The 12,569-nt window shown below is 38.8% G+C and overlaps 1 protein-coding gene across 1 annotated transcript; it reads right to left on the minus strand.

Annotated features, from left to right (window-relative positions):
• Window positions 1-788: 788 nt before the first annotated feature.
• Window positions 789-8,890, minus strand: mkks (MKKS centrosomal shuttling protein). The gene is made up of 4 exons (XM_028821105.2): window positions 7,901-8,890; window positions 4,948-5,129; window positions 1,785-1,895; window positions 789-1,259 (listed from the first exon to the last, which is right to left on the minus strand). Exons 1-4 carry the CDS (start codon window positions 8,883-8,885, stop codon window positions 819-821), a joined length of 1,719 nt encoding a protein of 572 aa, XP_028676938.1. The 5' UTR covers window positions 8,886-8,890; the 3' UTR covers window positions 789-818.
• Between the last annotated feature and the right edge of the window lie 3,679 nt (window positions 8,891-12,569).

Raw genomic sequence — 12,569 nt, forward strand, 5'->3', positions numbered from 1 at the left:
TTTAAACAAGTGGATAATGTCACATCTTAATAACTATGTGCTTAATTTGAAAAGGTTCAATTACTTCAACATCCTCACAGCCCCATACCTTGCAGCCCTGGAAATCACCTAGTTGCTCTGCTCTGAAATTTCTCTTGTGCTGCTACTACTTTTTTGTAAAGTGCAGAACAAGACTACAGACTTGACTACGCACATATACACACACACATACACCATTACAGACTGACTTTACCGTTTTAAGAATTAACCACCACTTTATTATACAGTGCCATAGAAGACAAGGGTTGGTTGGCTGGCATCCCGGCCGAGGTACCTTCGTAATGGAAGGAGAACATCACCCAGTTTCTTGTGCTCCCCCAGTCTGACAGGTGGCAGCAGCATTTAGGTGGGTCTCCCATACACACACCTTCACTCTGCTGGGTCTCATGGGAGACATCAGAGGAAGCTGAGGGGAGGAGGTTCTGCCTGACCCAGAAGTGCTCCCTGACTGCAATGTGGTAGCACCGTAAGTACACTCCTGAGTCTGGCATACAGGAAGATATTCCTCCTCATTCAGGGAGTCCGAGACAAAGGGAAGAGGACAAAGCTCACCGAGAAGAATGAAGAGGGGGGAAAGGAAGGAAAAGAACAAAGAAAAAGAGAAGGGTTCATTGTGTTTGGTGTGCTGGAACATCTCATATTGGCAACAACAGCTTAAGGGGAAAATTAGTTTTATGTGATAAAATAGTGATTTCTGACAAATTCTATGCACAGACAGATTATAAGACTATAAAAATAAAATAAACAGGTTTTTCTTTAGTCTTTTAATTCAAAACTATTTAATTAACATCTTTTACAACATGCTTAAAATCCAGGACCAAGCTTGCCGTTTCGACTGCAACCTGCAAAGCATTCGTTTTTGCAGCAAAGGAGTCCAGAATAATACATTCTGGGATGTTTTCCATCTGAATGTTTTCGATCAGCTTTGGTGAAAAGGTGTCATAGTTACCATCCAGCACCACCCAATTCATGCGGTTTGATTTTTCAATACTGCCACAGGCACATTGTGTCACGAGATCGCTCCACTTGCAGCCGATGAACTCATTTGACGGGACTATCCATTTGTGTCCATGGGATAGATCTATAAGACACTCTCTCCCTTCATGATCTAAAGCCCGTGCCACATATTCCAATGAGGAGCAAAAGCAGCGTGCGACCACCATATATTCTGTGGCGGTGCAGTCAAGATCAGCAAGTTCACAATTCATCTCACTGGTGACCTATACATTTACAAAGACAAAAACAATGTCATTTTTATGAGTGTATTTGCCGCCAGCTCTTCACTTAGTTGAATTAGAAAGATCAGGAAAATCTCTTTCCTTAACTATAAACATGGAAGGGCTACTAATTTTTTTTTTTTTTTTTTTTAGAAGATATGATACAATCTGCCATGTATCTTCACATTCTATGTTGAGCCACCGTTTCTTCCTCTACACTTTTCCTTGAGAGACAGAAATGTACTACAGAATGTAAGCTTGGGTATACCATGCCGTTAATTTATATGCAGCGTGGCAGAGAGTGTGCCCCAATATTTTTAACTAATGATCCTCTTGCCTTATGCATAACGTACCCCCACACCACAGAATGACGTGCTATATTCTGTCTCAACAGCTGAAAGCCTATACAGTTGGGATGCTATTACAATTTTTGTGGAAATCAGAGGACCATAAAATTGAAATGTTTACTCTAACCAAAGCCTATTTATTCAACATTGATATTGCATCTTTCATGAACTGGATACTGACCTTATTCCTGATATAGGCTGACAAATGAACTTCTGTACATCCTCCACCAAGAAGAGCAAATGGATCCTTCAGTGTAAGTTTTAAAACATGTTCTGCAGTCTGACACGCAATCTAAAGGAATGGGAGAGATTCACAATCATCCAATGTTAAAACAGGATTTTCAATACAGTCACCATGATTGAGATCACAACAGTATATTTTATTTAAATAGTCTGATAGTAAGGTACAGTAAAATTTTGAGTATTCTGTGAATTTCCTGTTGCCATGCTACAAAAAAAGTTTTTGATTAGTGTTGTAACAATGACTTGTTCTCGGAGAATAAAAATCACAACAGAATGCAATTAGTAAACTACATAGATATTTCATAAAATGTATTCTGTTTTCAAGATATGCAAGTAATAGTCATGTTTTATAAAATAATGCATAACTTTATTGAATCAATTCAGCTACTTTTTAAAATATTATTCAGAAACAAAACATTGTAATAGAATGCAACTCAAATTAAAATAACATAGAGTCATACTTGCTATGTTCCAAAGACAATCAGTGAAACACTGCATTCAACCTTAGCCCCATGTCAAATTGTTCCTTATATTGCAAAAAAGCAAATAAATTACGAACAATATGCACGGGTCTGGCATGCTTATTTTGCATTATGAAAATGCGATTTTGCCAGCTTCTGAACAGATCCTCTCCTAGAGAAATTGATCTTTTTTAATCCGAGTTGACAAAGAACCTCATTTTGCCACAGAGTTATGATGGGTGGATTGGGATTCTTCAAACTGAGCAAAGCAAGTCTTTGTGCAAGCTGTGTATATAAGATATTACAACCGCTTTTCATAACCCATGTTTACCTCATACAGTATTACTCCAAATATTGCTGTGGATTAAAGTTGTGGATTTAAAAAAAAAAAAATCACTTCTATCAGAGAGATATACACGTATTTTTAGTCAAATTAGTTAAAAGTGTATGGCATAACAAAACATGTGAGCTACCAATGCAGGTGTTTAGTGACACTGACTAAAATATACCCAGAGCAAAATATAACACGAGGAATTTCAGCTGTGATATATGTAATCGATGCAAAATTTATGGTTAAATTTAGATGTGGTAGGCATATACTAATCTTGAATGCATTTTATGAATAACTCAAATCCTTTTATTATTTTCTGATATTTTAATTGAAAAATCACTTCCCAAAGTTCCTTAAGATCAATATTGGGTAAATTCCTTAAACTTTGTGGACATACTCTAGAGAGTTGCTGTCTGAACGTCCAACTAAACTAGGGAGTATCAGCTCAGGAACAGATATACAGGAAAGCTGGATATTCTGCTTTCAATGAACATTCTAATTTAGACATCCAAGAAGAAGTGTGTCATTGTAACATTAAATTTGGAGCTTAATGGTTCAAAACATACAACTACAGATCTCTGCATTGATAATGTAAATGCCACAATCCTTAGCGTTTCACACATTTGAACACTAAGGAAAGCCAATGTTGGCATCTATGTATGGGGACAACAGAGAACTGTTTTTCTGCCTTAAAATGTGTTTAACTCTGGTTCCATAACATTAGTGAGCCACTGGGTTGCTGATGAATTGATTATAATTATTGTTGACTCGGGCAGAGAGGAAAACATACAAACAAAAATCAGAGCCACATTTCCTGTGACAGGATAAGGGAATTAAACCTCTATAGTCCTGAACAAAGAAGAACTTCATCCAGATCTCCAAAATTCTTAAAGGCCTCAAATATGACCTGGTAGATTAACTTGATTAAATACAGTAGTAAATCATGTACTGTATATGAGGACACTGGTGGACATTAATGGAAGGGTTTATAAAACCAAAGCAAGGATGCACTTCTTTACATAAAGAGGAATGGAATCTAAATCAAGCTAACGGGCCATGCAGCTGAAGCAGAAACCATGACAGCTTTTTTTGAAGTATCTGAATAACATTTTGGGACAATTTAGCTACTAGCTAACGAAATACATTAGATGGATTAAATGGTCTCCTCTCATTTGCCAAACTTTTTGTAGACGGCTGTCAAATATGTCTTTTACTGCCTTTAATCACTTATATCAAGGATTGAAGATAAAAAGGCTCCAGCTAGAAAAGTGTTTCATACAGACATTTCTTCCTCCAATGGATTGATTTATATTATGTTGGTGTTTCCCAGGATTAATTATTTTAGATGACAATTTAGGTACAGATGATTACTGTCCTAACTGATAAATGAAAAATCCCCACCATCCAATCCAGGAGTCACACTCTTACAGCACTTTTAGCCACAGGCTCATTCCACCATGGTGTGCTAATAAGTGCCTCTGGGGGGGTCTTTGCTGCCCACTGCTATCAGGCAATTCAGTGCTTCCACCCAACATACTTTAAGTTCATTTTGAAATTTCTGTACAATATACATTTATTTTATTTAATCATCAAATTATTGGCTGTATTATTTGTCCTATGAGTCTGTATCACCATTTTTTCTAGGTTTTTGTTGCTGTATGGTTCTGAATAGCCCCTTGGGAATAATAAAGTTTATCTAATTTAATTAAAAAAATATATACATAAACTACTTTATCTTCTTTTCTGATAGTATAAATAAGATGATTATAAATCCTCCACATTGAAACGTGATGTCATAAGCACATAAACAGGACTTAATATGTGGCCAATGTGTTAAGCCATGTATTTAAAAAACACCTCTGCACACTAATATACTCTGTGGTCATAATGGCTACCTAACATTCTTATGTTCCATCTCCAGACAAAAATAAGCCCTGTTTTTCAAATAGCCAACAACAAAATTTGCTTTATGAAGTATGTTGTTTCAAAGAACTTTAAAAAAAAAAAAAAAAAAAAAAAAAAAAAAAAAACAAAAAAACAAAAAAAAAAATTATTGTGCCTTCTTTCTCAACTTTTGAAATTCATTAAGTAACATGCCTTTTCTTCACTTCAAAACCTTTTTCTTTAAACAAATCCTTTGTCATGGGAGGCAATTCTACCTTATTTAGAAAGCACTGCAGTGGCAAAATAGTACCCTCACAAGGATGTAGAGAAACATTATACATTCCAAATTTCTTAACTTGTGTGCTAAACATTAAATTACCTGCTGCGCCATCCAGGGTAATGTTATAAAGTGGATGAAAGCATACCTTAAGTTCATTCAGTGTGGTTTCATTTCTGTTACAGAGCACCAATGTATACACACAAGAGTCCTCAAAAGGAATTAAATGTAGTAATCGCTTTGAAGCGACAGAAACCATGTCAAGACCCTTCAGCTGCCCATAACATTTGTGTGGAACTGCAGTTTGAAATGAAGCAATCGCTGTTGCACCTGTTTAAAAAGGAATACAACCAGGTACAAATTTTAGAAACTGCTCAGACCTGAACAACTCAACAGTGTAATGACAACAGATATTTGATGGCTCCTACAATAAGAACTAATGGCATGTTTGTTTTCGAAATTTCAGACTTGATCAAATCCTCCATTAACACCAGTGGAAAGTAGCTGGACTTTTCTGTAGAGAGAGGGTTGGACCTGCATAACATAAACATATATACACACATACATATATACACACATATGTATAAATAAAAAACAGGAAACAGGAAAATGTCTCAAGTTCACAGGTGGTCCACATTTAACTTTTTTTACTTGATGTTTTTAAGCAGTAAATGTGCAGCAGTAAATCTGTTAAACCACCAAGGTTGCTCAAAGTGACTCAATATGGCTGTAGATCAAGTTATCATGTACTAACAAACTAATTTAATTTGTTAATATTTTATCCAGATCCTAAATAAAGTATGCACACCTTCAATTCAAGTGTTTGAACTGAAGACCTGCCTCTCCCCTCATTCATTGGTCAAAAGCCCGGTCTTCAATACTAAGACAGGCTGAAATTCTGTTCATTTGATGAGCTCTCCTCCTCCACTGGATCACCATAAGGTTGTTGTCAGTCTCCACGTTTGTTTATTTTTCACACAAACAGCATCAGGAGTTTACATAAGGATGGGAATATTGTAAAATGAGCAAATGTGAGATTACCATTATTCTTTTATTACAGGGGGCAGTTATAAACCTACTGGAGACTATTTTTTTTTAAGTCATATGCAAATTACTTAAAACAAAGAATAGCAACTGAGGCCTATAAATACTGTACATATGAATGGTTATTAAAAAAGGTTTGATTTTTTTTATTTATGCTGTATCTTTGGAATAATTTGTCTCCCTCGAGTCAAAATAAATACTTATTTTCTGCTGAATGATCTTATACACAAGGAAGATCAGATTCTCACTACATATTCTGGAGCAGGGGTGGGCAACGATGGTCCTGGAGAGCCACACTGAATGCAGGTTTTTGCTCCAACCCAGTCTCTTAATGAGAAAAGGATTATTGCTGATGAAACACTTACTGCTTAAGTGACATTTTGATGCTTCATTTTAGTGGTCTCGCTTGTTAAGGTTCTCCACCCTTGATTGCTTATTTCAGTCTTAAACAGCTGCATTCAGTGTTTTAATGGCTCCTTATTAGTAATAAAATGTAAAGGACAAAGCAGCCAGCAGTTCTCCATCCAGTTAGTTTTCATTTACATCTGTGTGTGTTCATCATGTACTGTTTGATTTAATAAAACATGAAATAGAAAATGTGACAGACTGAAAATTATCTGTTTTAGGCTTCAAATAATTTGGATGATATCCTTGGAGAGGGAAAAATCTATGGTATAAGAACCTTACATTGCAGACTAACAAGCCATTAAATTAAATAAGGAGCGAGACTGGCAAGTATTGGTTTCTAATTAAGGAGTTGGGTTGCAATGAAAACCTGTAGCCACTGCGGCTCTCCAGGACCGACATTGCCCACCCCTGTTCTGGAGGAATGTATTGGCTTAAGTTTCTTTTTGGGGCGGCACAGTGGTAGCGCTGCTGCCTCGCAGTAAGTAGATCTAGGTTTGCTTCCCGGGTTCTCCGTGCGTGGAGTTTGCATGTTCTCCCCGTGTCTGTGTGGGTTTCCTCCGGGTGCTTCGGTTTCCTCCCACAGTCCAAAAACATGCAGGTTAGGTGCATTGGCGATTCTAAATTGTCCCTAGTGAAAGCTTTGTTTTTGGGTGTGTGTGCACCCTGTGTTGGCTCCAGCAGAACCCCGTGACCCTGTGTTAGGTTATAGCAGGTTGGATAATGGATAGAAGTTTCTTTTCGACCACGTTCTTAATTACTAATTAATTTACTGACAATAATTGGAAGATACTTCTTTCTCCTTAATTTAAATGGATTTGCTTTTTAAGATTCAGAAGCCTTGTTTCTTCTTTTTTCCTTTACCAGCAGTCAAAGAAAAAAAAGATGACAAACAAGCCAACAGAGCATGACATAATGTGACCCAATTTGTACCTATGTATCCATTATACAAAATCTGTTTCAATTAAATATTTGGAAGACACAACGGTGCTCTTTTCCACAAACCATTTGGATGGAGACCTCAGAAAGAAGAAAATCCAACAGTCCTGGCAACGTCTGGTGAGGTGGAATTAGGGCAGTAAAATTTCACAGATTTAATTAATGTGTTTCATTAACAGTTAGAAATAGCTTCAAATTAAAAAAGAACACCTGATTGGTGCAAAAATGATAGATCACTAGGAATGGAGTTTGAGACCCCTGATTTAGCTGGTCATCTTCTGACGTGCATTATCATTATTGTTTAGCTGCTGGTTAAGGAAAACAGAAAGAAGAGGTTTTTAATCTTAAAGAAAATCAATTAAAAGACAAAAGTCGAACATTCCATTAGCAGCAGTAATTGCTTAATAATGAAGAAGGTAGCTAGAATGAAAAGCCAGCCACTGGAGCCCTCTACGAACAAAGTCTGACACTGTGTGTCATGTAAATGCATCTTGGAGATATACAGGAAAATGAACTGTGATAGATTTCTCCTCAATTTCCATGGAAAATTAAAGTCTCCAGAAAAAGCATGCACTTCTACATCCCATTGTACATTATTACAGAACTACTTAAAAACTATTAAAAGGACCTCCAAAGTTTGACCTGAATAAGATGTTAACTGTAATTAACAAAAGTCATAATAAATGTAAATGAATCAAAAGAAAAAAACTTACCTGTGATTTGGGTCAGTGGTTCCATCAAGGCATGGCCGAGACGGTCAACAACAATCATTTTATGCTTTTTCAGCTGCTGCTTAAGGGCAGGATGCACCACTTTTTGGCACACCAGAAGATCAACATCATCAGCGATTAACTGGCTACCTAAATTAAGCAACGATTCCAGAAGGACTGCTTCAGGAGACACACCAGTGCATGCTTCCACACCTCCATTGACTCCCTCAGGAAGGTCTCCTGACAAGGATGCACTAAATACCATCACTTTAATACTTCTGGAAGTTAACTTTGTGTGCACAAATTTAGGACATGTGTCCAACAAATCCAAAAGCATCCCAGGGAACAGTGATGACTTTTCTGCTCTATGGCCCTCTATGGAATACACAATAGTTTTACCAAGCAAAGTATTGCCTCCTATATGGCAAGGAACGGTGTGCAAAAATGCCTTTAGCAACAGGCAGCTTACGTGCTGCACCTCTTTAGAGTTAAGTAAGCAAGCAGGTTTACTAACTATGATGCTACGTGCCAGAGAAAGTAAGACCTGGGTGCTATTAAAATCAATTTTAAGCTTGCAGGCACAACTATCACTATTTAAATAGCGAATACAATCCCCTAGGAGATGCTTGAATATTCTGACTATTGTGCTAGAATGAAAGTTTAGCTGTAGAGCACTTTGAATTAGACGGCAGCTGAGGATGCTGGTAAATAAGCCACAGTCACTGAATCGTGAGATGTGGTTCAGCACAGATGCACACAGTAACTTGAGAAGGGGGTCAGACACTGGGACTCCACGGAGAAGAACTAAAGCTGTAGAAGTGGTCTGGATGTGACCGCCCCGATTGTTGTGTATTTGCTTGAGTTGGCCACAGGGGCCATAACAAGATGCAAAGATTTGCTCAAGCTCACACAGCTGCTGTTGAGTTCTGCCATCACTCAGAGGATCCGACAGGCGAAGGGCAGATCTTTGAACCTCTAGGCGGGACATCTTTCAAAATAAAAGTCTCATTTCAATTTTAAAAAGCCATACTGTTTATTGTGGTACTTTTCAGGAAACTAAAAAAAAAAAAGAGCCCACATACTTTATTGAGGACAGTTTGTCTATTGGGACAGTAGACATCATTTTGATAATTAATCTTTGATGTGTTTCTGTTTTGACTCCACATCTGATCGAGCTGAGCTTTTGGCCGTCTTCTGTATTATGTAAGTACCAAAGTGAATCCCAAAAAAAGCAAGTCCAGCTGCAAGAAGAACATTTTTCCGTAGCCAACTGGTAGCTTTCATTTTGTTTTTCCTTGTTGCTTGCTTCAAAGAAATAAGATGGAAATCTTTATAATCTGAAAAGGCAGAAGAGGGGGAGGAATTCAGTTGTGTGTGTTGATATCAAAGTGGAGTTCATGACGTGGTTACATAATACTAGGCATTTAAACACACATTTTACTAAACCCTATAAAAATCTCCATATACTTTGGCAATTAACATATGATTACACATTACTGTACAGAAAAAAAGACAGTAACCCTGAACTAAATAAGCAGGTCAGAATATTGATGGATGGATGGATGGAGGGACAGGGGACTGTAGTTTCTCCGGTCCTGTTCAGCCTATATACATCAGACTTCCAATACAACTTAAGAGTCCTGCCACGTGCAAAGGTTTGCCGACGACACTGCTATCGTGGAGGGGTTAGGGTGAATTCTTTAAAATTCACTTCATAAGTGTATGTAAACTTCTGGCTTCAACTGCAGATGTATATATCATCAATATTGAGTCACGAAACTACTACCAGGAAAACCAACTCAACTTTGATATAGGCCTCTGTCCTTCTGCTTGCAGAAAACACATGTTCATGTAGTTAAGCTGGCACAAATCAGCAAAGTGTGTTCATTAGTGTTTCCATTAGTCCTCACAACAAAAGTGCATAAATTCTTCTTTAAGAAGAAAACCCTGGGTAAGCTGGAGAGACTGGGAAGGAGCTGTGCTTGGCTGGTGAGGTCCCAATGACTGGTACAGGTTTTTAATTCTCATTTTATCCTTGCTTTAAACATTTACATTTTTTTGGATTACTTATTTATTTATTGAACTTTGAAAACTGCACTATTTGGTCACAGATTTTTTTTTTTTATTATTATTGTTGTTAATAAAAGCACTTGCACCCTTTTGCACCATCCCCTTGCTCAGTTTGATTTGTCCTCATCAGACCAGCTCATCCGGTGATACTGCCGACGGTGCTGGGTTGGAGAGGGTCCCAAAAGGGAAGATGGAGCAGGACCCGCACCCTCACACCCTTCACAATACAGAAGGCATCATGAGAAACGAAAATGATGTACATATACTGCAGCAACATCTCGAGAGCTTGGCAAAGATGTTGAAGCTCAGACACAAATGGGTCTCCCAAATGGGACAATGACCCCAAGCATACCTCCAAAGTTGTGGCAAAATGGCTTAAGGACAACAAGGTCAACGTAATAGAGTGGCCGTCGCAAAGCCCTAATCTCAATCGGACTGAAAATTTGTGGGTGCAGCTGACAAAGGAGGCCTACAAACCTGTCCCAGTTACACCAGTTCTGTCTGGAGAAATGGGCCAACATTCCACCTACTTACTGCAAGAAGCTTGTGGAAGGTGACCCAAAACATTTGGCTCAAGTTAAACAATTTAAAAGCAATACTACTAAATATTAAAGTGTATGTAAACTTAAGTTCAACTGGAATTTTGATATAGTCGATTAAAAGTGAAATACCCTGTGAACATTGTTGGAAAAGATTACTTTTGCCCTCCACAAAGCAGAAGTGTTAAATGATATGCCAAATTTATAGTTTAGTATAAAATCTGTGGAGGGGTTACAAAGTGAGTTTTAAAGAATTTACCTTAAGTGTATGGAAACTTTTGACTTCACTGTATATTATTACTGTATAATTAATGGCTGTATGACTTAATGAAAAATTATCACAACAACTAGAATATCTAGTACTAGCCAACCCGCGGCGTACCATACGCCGCATAATCAGGCCGCTTTTTTAATGATTTTTAAGAACAGGGAAAAAATTAACATTTGAAAAATACGTAATTTAATAAACCACCAAGAAAACGGGAGGAGAGGGGAAGGACGCCCATTATGCCCCATCTGTCATGCTAGTCTGCCGATTTCTCATTCGGTATGCACTGCCTGCTCATGTTCCCATCCCCAACTCGTCACCTGAGTCGTTTTCCTCATTGCACAGTCGATATGCACATGTGAGTTACGTAGACTTTTTATTGTTTATTGCGGTTCTGGCCGCTTTTTGCGTACTGAGTTGTTCGGGAGTCACAGTTGAGAAACACTTTTTTAATGTCTTTTAAGCACAGGGGAAAAAATGAACATTTGGCTCGTGCTGCTGCTTTGCAGTAAGGAGACAGTGGAAGATTGTGCGTTCGCTTCCCGGTTCCTCCCTGAGTGGATAGCAAATTATTCGTGACAAACAAACTGTTTTACACGCTGCATACAAATCCGCGGCGTAGTATAGGCCGCATAATCACGCCGCTTTTTAAATGTTTTTTAAGCAAAGGGAAAAAAATGAACATTTGCAAAATCCATAACGCGCATTCATCTCGGATTATTACATCCTGACTAATCTGCTACATGGCTGCGTTTGAAAAACTGACTTATTCCTGATGAGTTTCACCGGCATTAATGATTAAGAATCTGGTTGGAACAAAACCCTGCAGCCAGAGGGGTTGACCAGGACTGAGTTTGGGAAACACTGCTGAACACAGACGAAACCGACTCAGGTGAGGAGTTGGAGCGGGCAAAGTAGTTGCAGCTATTGATTATTCAGTGTGGTTTGCCTGGGTGTCTGATCTGCGTTGACTGACATGGCTATTTTCTGCGTATCCCATGGTTGTCTTCTGGCAGTGTGAATGCCTCGAGAGACAGGGCATCCTTGTGTGGTGAGTTGTTGCAATTTGTGACCACGTCGCCGAAGTTATCCCAATGCTGGCAAACAAAGCCAACAGCCATGTTGCGAAGTTTGAGAGCAACAGTTTCGTCAATGACATTTTTCCAAAAAAACCCGACTGATAGGCAGGTTTTCGATGGGGGATGCGGTCGGGTGTCGTAACCGAAAAGAATAATGAAATGTCAACGTGGCTCAGACGTGCATGTGGACTCATAGCACAGATGAAAGGGACTAACTGGGTGGTCGGTGAGTTTTTGCATCCGGGCACATGAACAAGCAGTGTAAATGCCTAGAGAGCGAGGGTAGACGCGGAACAGGGAAAGTGAAAAGTCAACGTGGCTCAGAGGTGCATGTGTACTGTAGCCCAGACGAACAGAAATGACAGCGTTTTTTCCCCAGTCGTCGCATCCGAGTTGTTGGGCGTAGCTCTGCGAGTTGTCGTCATATCCAATGGTCTTAGAGTTGGTGGGCGTGGCTCCTTCCTGCATACGCCATGGGCGGCTTACTTGTCGGCGGCTTAGTGAATCCACGCCCCTTCCGGCGTGCTTTCCATGGGTGGCTACTTGTCTTCCGGCTTAGTGAATTATATATATAGATTGTGTGCTGACCAGGGCTGTGGAGTCAGTAGATAAATCCTTCAACTCTGACTCCTTAGTTTCCGGTACTTCTGTCTCCGACTCCTCTGTATTTAATATGCTAATGTATTTTCCATGTTGATTGAAGGAAGGCAACATAC

Source organism: Erpetoichthys calabaricus, chromosome 15 (assembly GCF_900747795.2).
Source record: "Erpetoichthys calabaricus chromosome 15, fErpCal1.3, whole genome shotgun sequence".
Taxonomy (NCBI): domain Eukaryota; kingdom Metazoa; phylum Chordata; class Cladistia; order Polypteriformes; family Polypteridae; genus Erpetoichthys; species Erpetoichthys calabaricus.